Here is a 14,121-nt window from a genome sequence, read left to right as displayed (position 1 = left end):
TTGACCCTGGAACTGAAGAAGCTTCTTGGATGAGAGTCTTCGAACAACTTCAAGTCCAGACGCTTTTCTTTCCAAGCTCCTTAGATATCTACATGATGTTTATGCTTGAAAAGCAGTAGCAAGTTAACGCGTTAGCTCGTTAGCACCATGCAGCCCTCACACGGGGCGATCCGTGTTAACTCGCTAACGGGGATTTGCCACGTTAATGCGGTTATGGCGTTAACGTCGTATTAACGAGCACTCGTTTTTTTTACATCAGAGTTTGTTGATCAAGTGCTTTGATGAACGACTGCTGCTAGCTTTTTCCCAGTCAAGGCTTTAATGCTGGTTACTGGGACAGTGCTGCTGCTTTGGACACTAGGAAAAAAACCTGTTTTCTATCACTCAACCTGAGCTTATCTTCTCACTAACGGCACCACCTCTTTGCTCTTCGCAGTGTGACTCCAGTTCCACGGGCATCGTGGGCTTAATGTTGTATGTATTCCTGACAACTCATTTCTTAATTGACTAAATGGGGAAAAACTATTTAGATTAACAGACTAGTTTAAAGGTAACAGACACTTAAATTTGGGGCACGTTTCTCCAAAACTGCCTGAACGACTGCATTTCAAACTTTAAAAGTTGCAAAGGTCTGTTTTGAATCACAGATGTGGGTGAAACGTTACAGCTAAACGAAACATGCTTTGAGAATTTTTTATTATCGAATTACTCGATGAATCATTGCAGCCCTACACACACACACACACACATATATTTTTTGTTGTTGTTTTTTAAACTTTTACTTTGCGTATGCAAACAATCTTTTATCTGCTATGTTTGTTTTTGTGCTTGTTTTTTGTTTTGGTTTTGGCAGAACTCTTGGCATAACGGGTTATATAAACACCCGCACATGATTGTGTCAAATACATGCAGCTTCTTGACAATAACAGAACTGATAAAGGATTTAAATAAGTCAGAATTTCAGGTGAAGGGTGGGCACAGTGAAAGCGAACGCATATCAAAATATTCAAATTTAAACCGTCTTCCCATTTTTATGTGTGGCATTAGATTACAATAACGGTTCATGTGGCAAACACAACACTCATGACTGTCATAATGTAACGAACTGAGAAAATCCTTCACACACTATGAAATGTTAATGTGTTAATGTTAGTGTGACACTGTTTTTTACATCCCTCGAACAGCACGCTTGTTCAAGTCTAAGAAACAACTAAAGATATCATTTAACTCCATAATTTAACACTGTAGATCAAAATAAAAGGAATTTCATTTCCTTTAGCTCTGATCATAACAAACGAATCGAAGGAGTAGACATTTTTTAATAAATATGGCTAAAAATCAGCACAAAGAACACATGACAGGAAACATCAGCACGTCTACTACAGCAAACAGGTATCTGTAGACATGGAGCCTGTAGTGCCACAAGCCTGACTCACCTGCAGAAAATCAGAGTTGTCATAGTTTTGCATTTTCAAACAAGTTTTTATATTTATTTCAGTTTCAGTTCAAGAGTGATTTTTCTTTTTAGTTTTTAAAACTAAACATTTTCATAGTTTCAGTGTTAGTTTGAGTCTTTTTAATTATTAATGTGTGAAGGGCTTATGTCAGAGGCAAGACTTTTACAGATATTAAAATTAAAAACATTTTGTAGACACCCAAAGTATCAAGAAGTATGTCCAATAACCCTTCAACAGTAAAGTTGCACTTTTTGTTTTAGCAAACTAAACAATAAAACCAAGCATATTACCTCAATATTTGTATTTTATTTATTTTAGTTTATTCAAGTTTATAACATTTCTCAGTCAGTTTTTTTTTTCAAAATGTTTGGCTTTCATTACAGTTAACATTTTTTAACTATATTTTTAGTGTAGTTTTAGTTAACTATAACAACCTTAGTGGAAAGCAAGCTTTAGCTGCTTGTCTGGGGTCAACTGGTGGTTAGTAATGCGTAACTCAGTATGAGTTACAATAAACACCAGACAAACTACTTAACGAGGACATGAAACACTACACGTATCGAAGCTAACGCACATCATGGAAAACTGACAGTTTATGAAGCTGGATTTCAGAAATAAATTTGGACTTTTATTGAAGTGATTGTCATAATTGCAGAACAACGTGCATCATTGCTAATGCAGGGCACAAAGCTGCACACCTTTCAGCCACGATTTATTTATTTTTCTGATGTTAATTTTTTTAGTTTTTCTTCTTCTTTGTTGTCAGTTTGGAGTAAAATGTTCAATGTTCATGATGCTCGATTTGAGGCGCCAGCATGATTAACGACTGAAGAATGTGATCAGTGGCTTTAAATGCTGCTGTTTGGAGAGTCTTTGACATTTTTAATGAAACAGTTCTAGTGTTTGAATTCACATCTGAGTGTTTCTTAGTTTTAGACTAGTCGGTTGGTCTAAATTGTTTTTAGGAACATTCCTAATTAGAGCAGGGCGATAAGGCCAAAAATATTTATCACGATATATATTTGAAAATTTGCGATAACGATATAACTGACGATATAATTGATGCGAGACAAAATACAACTCCACAACATTACTAGCGCAAAAAGACAACCTTCCATTTATTTTCACTTAAACAAGAAGCTGGTTTTTATGTACATTAAAGCTTTATAAAAATGTAACAGTGCAAATGCAAATTCCTTGCTGAAAGTTTAACCAAAAGGCATTTCCAGTAGAAATGGGCTGACATATCCTGAGCATAACCATGTATAATATCCACTGAAGTTAAAAAGAGGTGCTTTGCAACATTAAACTGCAGTGTGCAGTACGTGTTTTTCGGACCATAAGGTGCACGGGATTATAAGGCACATTAAGCGAAACAAAGCAGTCAGATAAGTCAAACTTTATTAAACTCATTCTTCTTGCTTCCTCCACTTCTGTACCATTGATTCATTAATGTTGAATTCTCTGGCAGCTGCTCTATTCCCATGTTGTTGCAGTATAGTAATGACTAACCTCGTATTGTGGATGGATTATCTCAGTTGTTCTCCTGACTGAAGTTTGGTCCGTTTACAGCATCCTGCCATGCGATTGCATTTGTCTCTAACCATGAGGAACCTTAACGTTAACTTTTATAAGTGGAAAAGTGTTAGTGTTCGTCCTCCAGCTTCACTGTGTATGTTATGCTAACATAGCTGTGTAGCTAGTGATCACGTAGCACATCATTATATACCAGCTAGCCCAACTTCAGTAACCCTACAAACGTCACTGCTGTTTAGTTTCCTGTCTTCATTTATGTTGGAAGTGATAGCAGAGCTGTGCGTTTGAATTTTTTCAGAAATCTCTCAGTCAGAACATGCTATATCATGCTTAGGTAACTAGCGAAACTAGCGAGCTAACTTCCGCTAGCTTCCTGCTAACTTCTAACTCCGTTAAATGTAATAACTTTTGTTTTCATGGATGCCTGGAAGTTAAACTTCATAGTTACACCTGGTAAAGCAGCAATGCTGATCGTTTTATTAAAGATGAAAGAATTGAGACAGTTTTTAACTCTCAGTGATGCTGCAGTGTTCGTTTGACCTGAAGTATACGGAGTTTAGGACCCAGATTACTCCCAGATTTAAGAGCATCTTAGTCCGACAATAACGACGGCCGCTTGCATGTTCTGCAAAAAAATGTGCTTTGTTGTGTATCTGACGGACAAACACCAAACCAGTTCCACATGACTGAAGTTGCACCATTTTTACAAACCAATTCTGGTTCATCTGTTTCACTCAACAATCGGCCATGTGCGTATGAAAACAAAGGCACTGCGCATGCGCGTTTTACTCCCATTCTATCGCGATATTTCATTTTCCTATCGTTGCCTAACATTATACCGGTATTACCGTGAACGGTATAATATGGGCCAGCCCTATTCCTAATACACTCTCACACATATACACACGACCATCTATGATTTGTCTGGAGTTAGGACACATGTAATGAGCTTCATATAACAAATACTTTTTTTAATCTGAGGCAAAGGTTGGTTACATTTTCTCTGAATTTGAATGTCTGGTTCACTCTTGACTTAATATACTAAAGTCCCCTCAGACATGACTTCTGTGGAGCGACAGACTGACCTGCAGTTGGAGTTACTTTGTTAAACAAATCAGCTGCTTCACCTAATCAAATTTAAATCCTCCGCCAGCTCAACTACCAAGGGTGAAGTCAAAGTTCGTATCTGGCACAAGACGGTAAAACCAGGGGCAGAAACATGAGACAAAACAACTACGCTGCCAGTTTATGAGTGTTGGAGTCAATGGAACACACCCTACGGTGTTGCAATGGGAGGACTGTCAGTTACACTGAAATTCTTGCTAAATAGTTTCTGGTCTGGTAATGTGCCAAACATTTATCACACTTATCAACACTTACAGTGAAAGAGAGCCTCTGATGCACGAATCTGATAAGACTACTACAGGAGAAGGACTCGTGCACTCATCTAAATTTGGCCTTTGACAAAAACAGCTCATAATATTACAAAAACAAAACTAATACTGAAGCTAACACAAACTAAACTTAAAAATACATGTAAAGCAATATGAGCAAACCAATTTCATACACTAACCTAAACTAAACTTAAATGAATAAAAATCGAAATTAACTAGATGTTGTAATATACCTCTGTGCTACTCATAGATTCAATTTTGATTCATAGATTCATCTACACAATTTTGTATTTGTGTGTGTGCGCCTGTGTTTGGGGGGCTTGCATTAGAACAATCCTTCAACAAAAGCACTTAATCCTGCTCTACAGGTTAACGCTGGATGGAACCGTTGATAGGCTTCTGCAGCTTTTGGCCGTGGGTCTGCGCAGAATGACAGACATTGCACAGACTCTGCTGTCACAAAATACGCAGTTACTGCAATACTTTTTCATCGCTTTGGATGACAGTTTGCAACAGAAACATCAGCAGTACAAAAGAACCAGCCAAAAGAAAATGGGGTGTCCATTCCTAAACAAGGGGCTTCCTCTGTAGCATCGACACTGTTATGAAAAATCTGATACGGATCAGAAAATTTAACTGTGCAAATTCAAATCAACTTTACAAAAATCACTGATTCCAGATACAAAGGACTCAGCTGCATTTATATTATGAGTGCAACAACAGATATGAAGACAAGCTAAACAGCACACTGATTGATGGACTGGTTCTTTTACAGCACTTTTCTAATTTATCTGCGCACTCAAAGTGCTTTATGCAACTTGCCTAAGATTCACACACGGAGAGCAACTTGGGGTTATTATCTTATATTATCTGCTCAAGGATATTTGACATAGACTGGATGGAACTGCTAACGTTCAGATTAGCAGATGACCTGCTCGACCATCTCAGCTACAGCAGCCCCAACTCATTGAACCAAGACTGGACACTTTGTGACCACCACAGAGAGACATCATAATAGCCAGAGGTTTGAATCATAAGAACTGCGTGACTGTCATCTGGTGTGTGTCACTACGTATGATGCAACATAACTGGTGTTTGGTACTAATATTAGTAGTTATTTGTTAGGGCTGTGCGTTATGACCAAAATCTCATATCCCGATATAAAACATTGATCGTCCCGACAACGATATAAATCACAAACATTTTACATTTTCTGTAAATTCTGTGAATCTCGGGCAGCTCGACTTGCATGAAGTGTTTTCAGCTGGGCGTCGTGTACCTGCAATCGAGTGTTACGTTAATTAAAACAGCCATAATTTTGTTTGTGAGTATCGATTACATGGCACGCTGCGGGAAAAAGCCTGTTCGAAGGTTTATTTTTTAACATCTGACGGCTCTTTTTAGCTTCTCGTCCGTAAACACACTGCATACAACTTCACGTGATTCAGTTTATTTTGAAAAATCTCAACAGGATCTTCAGCTTTATTATGAAAGGTTTATGTGGAAAATAAACAAGCGGACGGCAGAGCCACGCAATGGTTTTACCGACGTTGTTGCTAACGACAACGCATAAGAACAGTCGCTTCTGCGTCCATAGTGTGGTTATTTTAAATATAAGAGGAAGAGAGAAGTTAATTCCACAGTGACCGTCAAATCCTTGAAAAAATGTTGCCGTAAACAGTTTATTTTGTGACACCACAAAACAAACGACAGCGTAAAATGAAACGACAGACGTTTTCTTATCATCAGCCGATATATATCATTATACTGAACAACCCTATTATTTGGTACTAGTTATTTTGTGTTTTTGTACTGCACTTTGGTCCAGGCTGCTGTTGTAATTAAATGTGCCATATAAATAAGTAAATGATAACTCCCATATTTATTTTCTTTAAGTGTTTATTAGCCTTATATAGTTGTAAGTGTTTTGATATTTTTATATTAAATATATGCTGTGAGCCTTATATTGCTATAGTTTCTATTTCATTGGCATTTGGCATCTTATGTTGGGCCTTTGGTCATTTTGTTATTGAAAAGTGTTTTAGATTTTATACACTCATGTTTTATATTTACATTGCTAGTCACCAAGTGCTTTTGATAATTTAACTGAAATGTAAAAAAGAAACAGTACTTTCCATGTTGTAATTATATAGACTATTCACTGAATTTACAAAAATGCACTATATTATGATATACAGTGGGTAAAATAAGTCTTGAACACGTCACCAATTTTCTAAGTAAATTATTTTGAAATGCTGCTTACTTGAAATTCTCACCAGATGTCACTGTGTATATCGTTATCGGGATAAGAACTGGCTTTTAACAGGATAAGAGATTTTGGTCAGGGACAAAGAAATCAGCCAAAAGATTATGGACCACCATATGCAAGAACAGGGTCCTTGTTTCTTCTAGTATGTTTACTGTGTTATCTACAAGAACGTCAAAAGAAATCTTGCATTATAGAATATTACTGATCAACAGAACCTGCAAGATTACACGAGAGGAAAGCAACCACAGCCATTTCTGGATCTAACATTTGTTTTTGGTGCGCACACACATAAGTTCATGCTTTTGAAGTTAACATGTATGTGAGGGAGCAGCTACACTGATCACTACTGAACTCATAAAAATGGATGGCAGGCATTTTTGGACGTTGGCTAGATTTTAATTTCAGGTTTAATTAAAGTATGATTTGCAGAGATGACAGTTTATTCTCTCAACTTTCATCCACCCATTCCATCCTGGAGCCTTTCCCAGCTGTCTTGGGGTGAGAGGCAGGGTACTCCCTGGTCAGACAACCAATCGCACTCACATTCACTCCCACATCCACACCTATGGGCAATTTAGTGTTTCCAGTTAACCTATCTCCACTCAACTTTCTATTACATCAATTGTTTTGGTGGATTAAAGAACGCTGTGTTAATGAGGACATTACTAAGAATGCAGGAGTCAAGCCATTTTACACAAACTAGACTAAACATGTTAGTAAAATTATTAAAAGTCATAAGAACCAAACAAATATGATAACTGTTTTAGCTGTTCCTGTGTGTCTGAAAGTGGGACATTACCTCCCCAGTGTCTATTTTGCATTCTTTGTATTTCACTTGCACAGTATGTATTATGGAGGGCGGCCAGTGCTGCCTTAATGGTTAGCATGTTTGCCCCCCTGCTTCACAAAAATGGTCTTGGATATTTGCAATCTCAAGCAGGACAACAGAATAATTATGGACATGACGCCCAACACTAAAGGAGACGTGCCCTCCCACCTAGGAGCAAATGCACTCCGAAACAAGTGAATCTATGCTAGCACAAAAGAAGAAGACCTTGTGAAGATGCTGAAGGAAACAGGTACAAATGTTTCATTGAAACAAATATGCCAACATAACCTGCATTCCTCAGCAAGGTCAGATTGTCTTTTTTATCTACAAAAAAAGACATAGTGAGGACATGTCTTTGCCTAAGTCCTCTGGTTTATCCTTAACGACTGTTGTACTGACTGGAACTACAAGGACGATGCTTTCAGGCTGGCACAGCTCCAATGGTGATTTATAAGACTGAACATGAGTGCCAAGTGGTAATGTTAATACTGGAGTAACTGACTCGCTGTTACCATCATGAAAAGAGAAGTCAGTCCACCACACAACACCCAGTGTTTATGACTCTGTCCACTGAGCCATATAATAGTCCACACCCAGGAAAGGCCTATGCACTGCACCAGAGCTGCATTTGCACGTGTTATTATCCAGGAAATATTCACTAATATTAGCTATAAGAAAAACCCCGTTTTTAGCCCGACCCTTTCAATTAGTATTCTTATTATTAGTAAGCTCTACAGTAAGCAAAGCAAACCCCTATGATCACTGACAGCACGTCACTGTCATTTTACAACACCCGACCAAGCTGCCAAGAGATGAAGAAAAGACAGCGTCACCCTAGAGATAAGAGATGAAGACACGCGCTGAGAAAGCTAGATAGCATTGTTACCTGGAGGGTATACACTCATCACTCTCCCCAGGTATGAGAAACAACCACGGCCTACAGGCACGTCTACAGGACAGGTGTGACAGGTGGAAGCATTCAGCTAATGTTATTCACTGTGGCCTCGGAAGCTACTTTGGCATCTAATTGCCTAAAATAACCAGCGCGGTGTGTTGGGGAACGTCAGGCTGAGCAAACCGGCATCCTGTGTCACTACTGTCGCCCACATAACACAACACCACAGGGTCAGTGTTCTTATCCGCTCGTGGCATTCGTTTTATTTCAGCCAACAACTATCCAAAATCGTTACCTGTTAGCCGTTAGCTAACTCAAGCTGCACAACGACGTAAGGATGTGAAGTCCCACAGCCACACCCACAAATGATGTTGACATTTTTGACAGGTCACTAGTCATCCATCCTTACACATAACCTAAAAGATTACCTCACAGTCACTGCTGCTAACACGACAGCTAGCCCCATTCCTCATTTCAACACTATCTTGACTGTTGGCTAAAATAGCCAGCGCTAGCCTGCTACTGGGTAAGGCTAAGCTAGGTCTTAAACAAAAGGTGTGATCATGTAATACACAGTGAAAAACACAGGACCTATGTTGCTAAGGGCGTTTTTAGAAGCTATATATTCTTACCGAAGAGTCGGACCGACACAAGCTGTGTCGGTGCTTTCAATTTCCTGTAAAATCCGCTCGTGCTCCGTTATGCACTCCAGGGTTTCACTGTCCGCCATGATTGTTATGTGCATATTACGGCTATCACTGCAGCTACAGCGGAGCATAGGTCAGTGTGAGGTCCGGCCTGTGGGAGGCGCACTACGGTCGTGTTGACCCCGGTGATTGCGGCTTTGTTTCCGCATAGCCTGTGCCTGGTTCCTCAAACATTGTACCACATGGAAAACCACACGGGTTTTGACTGTTTATGATCTTATCATAAATACTGTATAGCGAGTGGTTTGCATGGTTAGCAGTAAAAAACAGGAAAATAATTTGTACTGTCATTCACACGGTACTTGTAATAATAAAGATGCCTGCTATCAAATGAGCTTTAGTGGCTTCTATTTGATTCATCTCAGTTCTGCTGTAGATACATTTTAAATAACAACATGCAGAGGAGGCTATTTACATCTTTATGGGTTTTTTTTTTTTTTGTTAAATCAAGATACAATTCTGGTAAAGCCTGACAAGTGATACACACTGACGCTAATAATACTAAGCTTTTTTCACATTAAATGTCTGTAATTGAACTCACAGTTTAATCAAAGCAAACACAGTTTGCATGTGTCCGCTAGCTTCTAAGTGCGTTTTTTCCTGGTCTTGGTATTAAGATAAACCAGCGTTTTAAATGTTGTAATTTAGCTAAATCAGTCCACCTTCAGTTGTGTTCAGCAGATAAATCTTGGGTGTGTTTTGGAGTTTACCTTAAGGTGGTTCCAAGAGGTAAGTCCACAGATTCCAACTCTGCAAAAATATTCCCAAAAGCCTTCTTTTCTTCTTCTTTGCTTTCTGCTTGGCTTTGACGAGGCGGCTCAGGTAAAGCAGCATAGATCCTGTCACTAGCCATTCTCTCTTAGTGAAGTATGTCTTGAGTATGAAGACTAAAAATCTGTACGTGTAAGAGAGGATTTTTTTTTTGTGTGTGTGTGTGTGTGTGTGTGTGTGTGTGTGTGTGTGTGTGTGTGTGTGTCGTGCAGGACACCTGCTGTGGTCAGCAGAAAAAAGGGTGCAACAGGAAAAAGAGACCTTGTGATTCACTGAACTTTGAAGCCAACAAAACTAATTTCAGCAGTTCTGTGTTAGTAGCTGTGGCTTTATTCACCTCTGAAAAGTAAAACCACAGCCATCAAGCTGCAGTTGATGTTGCAGATACAGGGCCTGATTTCTTAGTTATTTGTCACACATGAATACTGATCAAAGTGTAATATTATAAAGAGGAAATACAAAAATACAAAATGCAGTTTGATGATGATTTTATCTATTATGGAAAAGAATCTGTCCAAACCTCCCTGGCCTGATGTGACAACGTCATTTTGCCTAAACCTAACACAGAACTGTGATCACTGGAATTTATTATTATTTAATAATAATAATAATAGTATTAATAATATAATAACATCCATGAGGGGAAACCACTTGTTCAGTGACCTGTAAACCACAGAGCTCCCTTTTCTGTCAGTTTGTTCAGTCTGTTGTTGTCAGCAGACTAACAACTAACTGACAGAAAAACGTCTCCAGTATCTGCTGCGCATGTTAAAGAAAGATAGACTTCCAGTTCAGCCTGGCCTCAGAGTGCAGAGGTGGCAAAAGTACGTAAGGAGAAATACACAGACTTGATTCAACTTCTTTACTGAAGATTACATAAGATTAAAAAGATTAAAAATTATAACATGTCATCTGTAAATCTGCAGTTTATCAAGTGTCACGAGCAGTCATTACCTTTAATATAACCTCTCTTGTTCCTCTCATGTCTTTTCTTACATTTTTCTCCATCTATGATTGAAATTTGCTCTCTTTCGTTTCCCTCTCTGGAAATCCAACATCTGGACCGTTAGCAACACACTTTGTGACAAACTGTAGTAAATAAACCGTAGTAAATGAGCACAAAAACAATTGAACCTGCTTAGCTATACCATACCGTCACTGCCATTATATTAATGCTGCTATCCCGTATATATCGTACTTACTATTGTTTGAGTACTTGCGATTATTTTATTGTACTTTTTATATTTTACATTTATATTTATTATTTATCTTGCACCAAGGGAGTGGCACTCCAATTTCGTTGTACTCTGTACAATGACAATAAAGGCTATTCTATTCTATTCTATTCTAAACTGCGCATGAACAGTTTGTGTTAGGGATGCACCGATACCGATACTGGTATCGGGTATCGGGCCGATACTGTAAAATGTGTGTGTACTCATACTCATAAAAGTTAACCGATACCATGAACCGATACTAACTTATTTCATTAATCAGAGGGTGGCTTGTCATTTCTGTTGTAGTTCTTTAGATTGGCCACTAGGGGGACATCCCGCACTAAACAGGCACAGGTTAAGCGAGTGAGACTGGCGGCTTCAGATAAAAAAGAGAAACTGGAGGCTGCTGTAGCTAGGCTAAACAAAATGTCAGCAGTGTGGACCAGAACAGCCAACTTTAACTCAGGTTTTGGAAAAGCAATGAAAAATGTCAAGAGAAAATCCACGGGCAGTTAAAATAACACAGGCTCTGACTCATTTTATCGCTCTGGATGACCAGCCAATGGACCAGCCGTGGAAAACATAGGATAGCACCGTCTTCTCAGCGTACTCGTACTCGAGCTGCGATATGAAATTCCCAACCGCCCATACATCAGGGAGATAATGGTGCCAAAACTTTCTGAAGAGGTAAAGACAAGCAGTGTGTGCGCGATGTCAGTCCTCGGTTTAACGGCACACTGATGATTCACGGGCAGATGAGGAGTTTGTTCGTCAATGCCAAATACTTTCGTTATTTTGTTTGTTCGTTTACAATATGGACACTCTGCAATAATTTAAACATTTATTTTATTCTCAAACCTAATTTGTATTTATTTTATTCCAAACAGAAGTGTTTATTTATTATTCTGAAAGCTCGAGACGGTGGCAATAGTTCAGTGATATTTTGTTAAATTACAATGTGGAGACTCTGCAATAATTTAACAGAAGTGCTTATTTTTCACTTGAAATTTTTTTGTGGTCTTTTTTATTAAGATATTATTTATTATCGGCAGAGAATAAAATAAAATCTGTCTTCCAATTCATTGCATGTATGTGTGTGGTAGAAGTATCGGTTTTTGTACTCTGTATCGGCAAGTACTCAGATCCAAGTATCGGTATCGTATCGGTTTGAAAAAATTGGTATCGTTGCATCCCTAGTTTGTGTGTTTGCTGATGTTTGTTGATAGATAGAAATGTCAAACATAACAAACGTTACACCCTGGACTCATTCCTCTTCTGTAGCACTAGCTAGAAGCTGGCTCCAACATAGCTGCACTTGTTCCGTCCACTTTAACCACTGAGTATAAACACTAGACGATACCGCTGAGCCTAAAGTAACTAGCCTGTTTTCAAAATGTAAGGAGTAGAAAGTACAAATATTTGTGTTAAAATGCAGGGAGTAATAGTGAAAGGCTGTCAAAAAACAACTAGTAAGTAAGTATTTCCAGTAAGGTACCTGAAAATACCTGAGAAGTATTTGTACTTTGTTACTTCCTGCCTCAGTCCATGTGGATGTCCAGGTACTTTTACTCCTCCACCACATTAATATTATGTCTCAACACAGACACAGTGTATGTGTCCTCTTCCCTCTGAGGTTCCCTCACAGTTCCTCTGGTTTTATTCACATTCAGATGATTTCTCTCAGGCCACTTCACAAAAAAATCCACTAGTGTTCTGTAGTCCCCCTGGATATCAATTATGATCAGGTGCAGTGTGACGTGGGTGGTAGGATAAGGTGGGAGGCTGGGCATGTGGACCCCCAGTATCGCAGAATGGTTTTTGGGATGTGAGCTGGAGCACTACTGACTAGATGTAGTTTGTCTCACCTCCACAGGTACCAAGGGTTTTGGAACAAAAGTCTGGCAGATGGGACTCTGGATTTGTCCTTTTCTGGAGTATCCGATGGTGTTAGGTGCTGAGGGGATGCTTTTGGACTTCTGTCCTACACAGACTGCAACATCTGATCTGAGGCTGTATGCTTTGGACACTTGGGTAAAGAGAGCTCCCTGTTGGCAAGACGACAGGTTTAGATGAAGGTCACCCTGAGATGCTAAAGGCTCTGGATACTGCCTTGGTTGACATACGCCTTTAATGAGACGTGGAGGTCTGACACAGCGCCTGTGGACTGGCAAACCAGGATGGTGATTCCCATTTTCAAAAAGGGGGACCAGAGAGTGAGCTCCAGTTGTCAGGGTATTACATGCTGTTGGAGAAGGTTTGTTCCAGGAAAGGAGGTCAGTTGTTGAAACTTGGACCCAGGTGCAGCAAAGCAGGTTCTGTCCTGGTTGGTTCGTTTGGCTTCATCAGAATGTGACCTTCACTGGAGTGGTTTGCAGCTGAGCCTGGTTCTGCCAGACGTTTCTTCCTGTTAAAAGGGAGTTTTTCCTTCCCACTGTCACCAAAGTGCTTGCTCATAGGGGGCATCCAACTGTTGGGGTTTTCTCTTTTCTCTCTGTATTGTTACAGGGTCTTTATCTTACATTATAAAGCCCCTTGAATAAAATTGAATTGATTGAATTATGTTGACAATAGCCTATTTAACAATATAAGCAAAGGTCTTGCACATTAAAAACAACCTAAAACAAACAAACATTACTTTTTTGGCAGATTGTCACTTCTCTGCGCTGCACTTGCAGGAGAGCAGCATGACTCCTAACACTGTGGATGCTTTTTTCTTGTTTTTTAACTAAACCTGACGTGAGTGTTTATTGAAGCACAGTCTGACAGTTGGTCTGTTTACCACATATAACGTAAAGTCCACAAACTTGTCAGACTGGCACACCCTTTAATTAATGTGATGGCAGTTAAGTGTGGCACACATACACCACACCACCTCTCTCCACAAATGCGCTCTGGAAACCATGTGACCAATAAAATAAGGAAAACACCAAAACATGCAGCTTACAGGTGTGACATCTGTTAGGTTAACGATAAAGAGCCTGTATTAGATGTTACAGTTTTTTACAGATGCTAGGACACATTTCTCAATACTTAGGTCACGTTTGCA

The 14,121-nt window shown here is 39.2% G+C and overlaps 1 protein-coding gene across 7 annotated transcripts in view; it reads right to left on the bottom strand.

Moving 5' to 3' along the window:
- Nucleotides 1–10,005, bottom strand: part of exoc6 (exocyst complex component 6) — a 74,103-nt gene extending 64,098 nt beyond the window's left edge. For 3 of the 7 annotated variants that reach the window (XM_085283573.1, XM_085283568.1, XM_085283571.1), the window contains exon 1: nucleotides 9,798–10,005. In XM_085283573.1, coding sequence (XP_085139699.1) covers nucleotides 9,798–9,940 — 143 coding nt within the window. In that variant the 5' untranslated portion in view covers nucleotides 9,941–10,005. Of the gene's footprint in view, nucleotides 1–9,012; nucleotides 9,212–9,797 lie in introns of those variants that run through there. The other 4 variants (XM_085283567.1, XM_085283570.1, XM_085283572.1 and 1 more) reach the window with 4 other exon arrangements.
- Nucleotides 10,006–14,121: the final 4,116 nt, after the last annotated feature.

Source organism: Mchenga conophoros, linkage group LG8 (genome assembly GCF_057382185.1).
Source record: "Mchenga conophoros isolate Kocher_MC1m ecotype Shallow Benthic linkage group LG8, M_conophoros_male_GT1.1, whole genome shotgun sequence".
Classification (NCBI taxonomy): Eukaryota; Metazoa; Chordata; class Actinopteri; order Cichliformes; family Cichlidae; genus Mchenga; species Mchenga conophoros.
The sequence above is the reverse complement of the archived record's forward strand: the minus strand, read 5'-3'. Positions and strand labels throughout refer to the sequence as shown.